Source organism: Phymastichus coffea, unplaced genomic scaffold (genome assembly GCF_024137745.1).
Source record: "Phymastichus coffea isolate CEN01 unplaced genomic scaffold, Cenicafe_Pcof_1.1 PCOF00012, whole genome shotgun sequence".
NCBI classification, from domain to species: domain Eukaryota; kingdom Metazoa; phylum Arthropoda; class Insecta; order Hymenoptera; family Eulophidae; genus Phymastichus; species Phymastichus coffea.
Window position 1 is genome coordinate 3990119 of NW_026706823.1, and position 8049 is coordinate 3998167.

The following is an 8049-nucleotide window of genomic DNA, read 5'->3' on the forward strand; positions in this document are numbered from 1 at the left end:
GGCGCGTTCGTTCTCTACTGAAACTTTTTCAAAATAACATCATGAAATTCGGAATATGGAAAACTGCTCTATCCGTTGATGAGATGATGGCCAAATCCTATTCAAAAACTGTTTTGAAACAATTTATTCGAGGAAAACCGATAAGATTTGGTTTGAAATTTTGGGGCTTGTGTACTTCGGACGACTATCTACTGAATTTGGATCTTTATTGCGGCAAGAATTCTCAAATTGGAGATAAGTTATCTAAATGTGCTTTAGGTTCACGAGTAGTATTATATTTATTACAACCATTTTTTCAAATAATAAGTTATAACAAAATTTCTCAATTTCATCTGTACTTTGACAACTTCTTCACGAATATGGATTTGGTATTACATTTGAAGAAATTGCGTTTGAAATGCACTGGTACTGTCAGAGATAATCGAGTCAAAGAAAAAAATGTGCTTGATAAGAAAGCTCCAAGAGGGACATATGTGGTGAAGCACGACGTAAACAGTGGCATAAATTTCATAACTATCATGGATTCGAAGCCCGTCTCAATAGCTTCAACTGCAGCAGGTGTCAATCCTCTATCTATTTCAAAAAGATACAGCGCAGAGGCTAAATCTAAAATTGAAATACCTTTTCCGCAAGCTTTTCACCTATATAACAAATTCATGGGAGGTGTTGACCTGCATGACGGACATTGCAATGACATACTCCTAAGTATACGATCAAAAAATGGACATGGGTAGTTTTTATGAGACTTATACAGGCGTCTATTACTAATTCTCTTGTAATTTTCAATGCTGCTAACGATGGAAAGAAAAAAGTTGGAATAAAAGAGTTCACTATTTCGATTGCCAAATACTACTTACAAAAAAGTAGTCGCAAAAGTAAAGCACATGAACGATCTAATAGTGACAAATTGAGGATTTGTTTGAATGGAAACTGTCCAATAAGAACAAAAATTTTCTGCAAAACATGTAATTTAAATATTTGCAATAAATGTTGGCTAAAAAAGCACAGCTAAAAGTATGAATAAGTGAGAGGCAAGGGGACTCACGGAAAACAAGCACCCCGAGACGTGAGAGGCAATTACATAGGAAAAAATCACTTTGAAAACGTGCAAGAAATTTTGACATTTTGGACGTTAATGGGTTAAAAAAGTAAAAATAATGACTATCAACGGAAATCATATTCAGGTCATAAGAAATATCCTTTGATTAAGCCATTTACTATTTGCACCACAAACGGGTTCGTCGTAGATGTTCCTGGTCTGTTCTTAGCTACGGAAAACGATGCAAGTATTATGAAAAAAGTGATGGAAGATCCGAATGGTGTAAGAACTATCATGAGAGAAGGTGATGTTTGTATTGTGGATAGAGGTTTTAGGTGTGTGGTACCTTATTTAGAAAGCCTTGGATATAGGGTTCTTATGCCCGCCTTGAAAGGGAAAAGGCCCAACTTGACAACATCTGAATCAAATGAATCTCGTTATGTTACAAAATTGAGATGGGTAGTAGAGGCCGTTCACGGTATTCTCGGGAAAAAATATAAACTTCTTCACCAACAGTTGGATAACAAGCTTCTACCAAAAGCTGGCGCATATTGTAGAATCGCTTGTTTTCTCAACAACCGTTTTGGAAAGCGTTTGAACAGCGATAAAGATGAAGATGGATTGCAAGACATAATTATTGAAAGAATGCTGAAATGTAATCAAGATGAAAATACTTTGGCATCAGAAGTTGCGACAGCCAGATGGTCTAGACGATCTACTACTATGACTAAACTAACGTCAAATGAAATAACTGACTTTCCGGAGATGACTAAACGGGATCTTATGATTTTTTTTTCAGGTACCTATCAAATAGTTCAAGCCGTCTGTTATCTGGCTGAATTAATGGATGATAATCAACATATTAATTTGGAGTATGTTAAGGTGAAACCAAATATTATTAAAGTATTAGTAAGATCCAGGCATATAAATAGCAAGACCTATAAGTGCTACGTTGAATACAAGCCTAATTCAATCGGCTATAGCGGTATTCTACGACACGCATGCGACTGTGCGAACGGATTACGAACTGTAGGCTCTTGCTCACATATCGCAGCAGTTATATACTATCTCAGTAATGCTAGATATCAATCGAAAATTATTAGACCAGCAAAAATTTTTTCTCATTTGTTTTCCTCCATAGATATTGATCCAGTTATAAATGAAGATAGTGATGAAGATTAAGAATAATATTGTAATTAAAATTGATAATGTTAAAGTTCTTGTAAATTTTAATTGATATGGATTTATCACATTTACATTGACAATACATTTCATGAACAAATTGAATGCACATATTTATATTTTTATAAACATTATTATAATTTCTACTATAATTATATACTTACTTACTCAAGGATATTATTTCATTATAATAATTGATAATTTCAAAATGATACAGAGTTTCTCTGTACTTGAAGTTGGCTGAATAGGCTCTTTGCCAGTTCCAGGGAAGTAATATTTGACTTTATGAATTTTTAGGAGTTGGAAAATTTTTCTAAACTAGTTTTTGGTATTCTTGCATACAGAAAAAGAGTCCTGGAGTATTTTTAGGTATTTTAGTACCTGGTGAAGTATCTAATTTTGAGGTTATGTGCTAAAAACATGGGAAAAACGCGGAAAATAATGGTTTTTCAGTTTTTGAGCATGTTCCGGTCAAAATATGATAATTTGAATAAATGCATTCGAAAGTATGGGAAAAAATAGATAAAAAATGATTATGTAGATGTTAGCCAAATATAACCTTCATAACCTAAAAAATCATTGAAATTTCAATAATTTTTTCTGACTTCGATTTTTATGCAAAAAAACTGGAAAATATCGGGCTATTTTGTAGTAAAAAATTTAATATCCATAAATTTTTTCAGAATGTTTGGAGCAAACAGTAAAGTAGGAGAAATTATTTTCACAAAAATCCGTTTTTTACGATTATGGCATTCTATTGCCACCTAGGGGTTGTAACAAGCTGCCGTTTAGTCTATAATCTCTTGAATGTACCTTTATTAAGACTAGACGACGCCTAGTTATCTATGTGCTCAAAGCACAGTAACCTACCTTGTCTCGGAGTGCGCCTGCGCAGAGTTTCTTCACTACTCCGAGTTGGGTTCCCCCAACTCGCCGCTTGGCGGCGCTGTCGCCCTTGCTTAGTAGCGCTCGTGCGGCCGCCGCTGGAACCTAAGTTGACGATTCCTGTCTACCGATATCCGCGCGATCCGTGCTACGCTACCGGCGAATTCGAATCAAAACAAACAAATATAGACGCGACCTCCGGACAAAGGAAAGACACAATAACGATGACTAGATTAAATAAAGGCTAACGTTCACTTTATTCATGTAATTTAATTACACGGGGGTTTTGCCGAGAGTCTTGCGCACGCTTGCGCGAATAACAATGCACGCCGTATGAGAGAGAGAGAGAAGACCCGTTCGCCGCGAACTAACCGCTCGCACGCAACAATTAATTTCCTCGCGCACGCTGCGCGGGATCGCACGCTGTTAACAATAATAAAAAGGGGAAGGTGCACCTACCGCGAGAACGATGAGGATACGGTGGCCAACCGTATCCGAACAACACGCTGCTAATAAGCTGCTTCGCTGCTTGCCGCACCACCTCGATTACTGTTGTTGCTGTTGTTGTTGCTGCTGTCGCTGCTATTACTGCTGCTGCTTTTGCTGCTGCGGCTATTGCTGCGGCCACCCCCGCACTCAAGTCACGCTGTTCGCTTAAGCACCACCAAACGAAAAACGCGATAAAGGCACGGAAAACAGGTTAGCGACAATGCAGGCCGACTGAGTGACACAGTCATACTGCCTGTTGAACGCTCCCCTCCCGGTCATTGCCCCTACGCGCCCTCTCTCTCTCGCGAACCGATCGCGGCTTTTCTCGATCAGCCGCTCATTAACCTCGCGCGAGTCGAACGATTTACGCTAATCGTTGCAGGGTCTGAAAATTTAGGTGAGAGAGCCTCCAAATATGCTCTTTCGAATGACTGATCCTCGATAACGATTCATTCTTAGGCAATTTTAACATTGTTAACCCGTTATAGCCTTTGAAATAATTTTTATTGATATCGGAAATCGCTCCAACATATTTTGTATAGGCTAATTATACTTTACCAATTGTCAATTTACCTTTCCCGAACACAGTATATCTAGATTTTTATATTTTTCGTCTATTCTTAAATTTTTCAATTCTTTTATTTTGTGAAAAACACTTTAATTAAATAATGTTCTTTCTTTACGTATTTAGCATATTGATAAACAGAGTACCTATAGTTTGATTTTGAAAACGTCAGATTTTTTTAACAAAAGTCAAACAAGAAAGCGTAACGTATAATAACATAAAATGTTATATCATCAGCGAACCTATGAATGAATTCTTCGTTAACGATTAGTTTGTGAATCTGAGTTAAGTTACGCATAATTATAGTCCAAAAAATGAACATAAAAATGCCCTTCATATTAGTCATCAATTTATCTGCATTTCTATCTTTTTTCGAATTACTAAAAACATACTTATATACTTTTAAAGCTGTGTCCTGCTATTTCTTGGGTATTAATCATTGCTATATAAAAGTGTGGGCAATACTATCAATATACACTAGTGGAAAAAATTAAAGGATAAAAAAAAAATTCCATTTTTTGACGCTTTTTAACTGGCTGTATTTCCCTTGAAAATGCTCGTACTGAAATTTAAAAAAAAGCGTTTTTAAGTTTGAAGTTTCTAGTTTTGAGATCTCAGAATCAAAAAATTTTTCAAGCAACATGTTCTGCTCAATCCTCATGAATACCAACAAAAATTTTTTATTAAATTTTTTTAGTTCTTTTTTTTAGTCTACGACCTTGGAAAAAACTTTTCTAACTCAGCCACTATATGATAACTTGTTTATTCAGCTTTAATTTGCATTTTTGAAAAGTTGAATACCCCCACCTCTCGCTGAGATATCGAACTTTAAATGGAAAAGGATCTTTGTGTCTTTAACCAACAATATCTCAGCAACCGCTGATTGCACAAAAAATGAAGGTAGATTTTGAAATCTTGAATAAAGGACCCCGCACAAACCTTATAGAAAAAAACTTTCTGTCAAATGTTCCTAAAATTTGGGAGAAGGTAGCTAATATCATGTAGATTAAATGTCTACATGGGTCCAAAGCTCGCCTATGGCTGGGTTCCGAGATACCAGGGTTCAAACACAGGCAAAACGACGGATTTCTGGATCACGGTTATTGACTTTATTTTCATGTTGTTTAACTCACAGACACGCACACACTCATGCGCGGTATATTATATATATATATATTGTCTAACGACGGTGCCGGTGGTGGTTCCGTGGGGCCGCTTGGCAGGGGGCCGTATCTACATCCAATTATTATATATATATATATATAGATAGATATTTTTTTTCTTTTCTATAGTCCACCCTATTCAGCCATTATGTAAATCAGGATCTATTATTTCAATACCATTCGGGTTGCCTATATCCATCTGTGCGTTCATTACAGTATGTAAAAGACGGAGTGAAGGGTAGTGAACATTTCCTTCGTGATGTCTTGCGTAGGAGAGATACCAAATAATGGAAGCGATGTGAGCACAAGTTCCTAGAGTTCGAGCTCCTGCTTTACACGTGCAATAATATCCGAGAATTGGATCTTGTTCCCCGTGTTCTCCGCCGTTATGTTCTTCGTCAAAAGCGATCCACAATTGATATCTAGTAGCATTTCTATAACGCGAAAACAGCCGGATTCTTATGAATCCCGGTTCATTTGTATTGGCATCGATTTCAAACGTCATATCTTCTTGCTCGTCATCTTCCCGTTCAGCTCTTAAAGAACTATCTTGCATGTAAGATGGTGCCAAGTACACTTGGTATGTTCCAAAAGTCAGAGCTTGTAACTCATTCACAGTCATCTGAGGAAATAATGGTATATGAGCTGGAGTTAAGAGAATCCAGCGAGCTCTTCTTCGTCCGAGATTATCAGCTTCTACTCTTGCCTGTACTATATTTACTTGCTGTGCTTGTTCGAGCATATGATTGGCCAAGGCTTCATTGGCATTTGGCATATTTATAGGTCCATAATACCTATTTATGATTGCACCAGCAATACGTAGGAAATCTGACAAGTTTGTGGCATGAGACGTTGGTATTGTATTGGAAAAAAATGAAAAAATACTTTTTAGATGCCCGTTGCGCGCTTCGACAATCCACCTCGTTTTAGTCACTATGCGAGACTCATTAGCTTCTTCAGTTCGAAACTGATTTTGATTACGATCCAAAAGTGGTGGCATTCTCGTTATCAGGCCTATTCCTTGCAAAGTTTGGATTGAGTTTTGGTATCCACGATCTACTATAACTATATCACCTTCTTGAAACCAATTCTGCATTCCATTAACATCTCGATTGAGTTCATTCAAAAGGATTCGAGCATCATTGTTAAGTGCATTCGAAAAGTATGGACCTTGAATATCAAGAATGTATCCATCAGGGCCAACAATTACTGATGGTTTCACGAGATGTTTATGTTTATGCACGCAAAAGGACTGTCTTAAAACTTGGAAACAAGAACTCTTCTCGATATCAAGATAAGTACAATCTATATAAACTATTGCTCTCGGATATTGGGGCGTATGGTTGTACAATTGATTTGCAAACGGTGTGACATGCCTTTCAATGAATTCTTCTCTAGTCATAGCGTCAAATCCAATATTTCCATGGCAAAATCTTGCAGATAGTGATTGTCTTACTGTAGCTATTTGCATACCGGTACTCTGTCGAGAAGGATAATAAAACATTACACATAAAAAGTCATCACTCAGACTGTGACTCAACTTACATAAAAAGCACAGAAGATCCTTTTTGCTAATATACCTATGTCCTCTTGGCACAGGTACTGGATCGCAGAAAGAATAAAGATCGTTGAATTGGACTTTTGTTAAAGAGTAGAGTGTTTGAAACTCCTCATTGGTTACACCGTGCTCGTCTTCATATCTTCGTTCCGCACTTCGTTTTATTTCTTCGCGCATTCCTTGTAAGAACGATTGAGCCTCTTCACCATTTAAGCGGTATGGTCTATTAATGTATCTCAGTCCTTCAATTAAAGCTTGCAATAACCATCCCCTTTCATCTAAGTGAAGCCTGCAGCAAACATGAGTTCTGGGAATATATATGTTTCTCTTAACAAAAATATCAACTCTACATTCTAATGTCAATCTATGAATATCATTGATACCATTACATACCAAACAAGTTTGAGACGAAGTTTGAGATAAGACATTCAATCTCAAACACTGTGGGTCATTGGCCAAAATCTCAATTTCACGACGGATTGTTACGATGCAGTTATTGCAAACTCGCGTATCGGGAGTTACTTCAGCTGGTGGTCTACCGTTTTCATCGCGTCGTGCTATAGCTATTTCACATACGATAGCATTTTCATCACCACATATGAATGCCATTACGCGTGGTATCTGTCGGTTCTCACATGTGTAGCATTCATGTCGTACCCGGAAGGCCATTGTTCTGTTACTTTGGTGAGTCAGTTGTTCCCTGCTATACAAATGATGAAGGAACAATCACCCCCAACTGCGACTGAGCTTCAACTATCCTGAAACGGACTATTGAAGCAACACCGACCAGCCAACTGCAATGGAACTCCAATTATCCTGAAAAGGACTATTGAAGCAACACCGACCAGCCAACTGCAATGGAACTACAATTATCCTGAAAAGGACTATTGAAGCAACACCGACCAGCCAACTGCAATGGAACTCCAATTATCCTGAAAAGGACTATTGAAGCAACACCGACCAGCCAACTGCAATGGAACTACAATTATCCTGAAAAGGACTATTGAAGCAACACCGACCAGCCAACTGCAATGGAACTCCAATTATCCTGAAAAGGACTATTGAAGCAACACCAAACAGCTAACTGAGATGAAGATGACTAGCAAGAAGATATGACGTTTTAAATCGACACCACTGCAAATGAACCGGGATTGACAAGAATCCAGCT

General features: G+C 37.5%; 1 protein-coding gene across 1 annotated transcript; it reads right to left on the reverse strand.

The window, feature by feature from the left end:
• Window positions 1-5462: 5462 nt before the first annotated feature.
• Window positions 5463-7550, reverse strand: LOC131672967 (uncharacterized). Its single transcript, XM_058950560.1, has one exon. It carries the CDS (start codon window positions 7548-7550, stop codon window positions 5463-5465), a length of 2088 nt encoding a protein of 695 aa, XP_058806543.1.
• Between the last annotated feature and the right edge of the window lie 499 nt (window positions 7551-8049).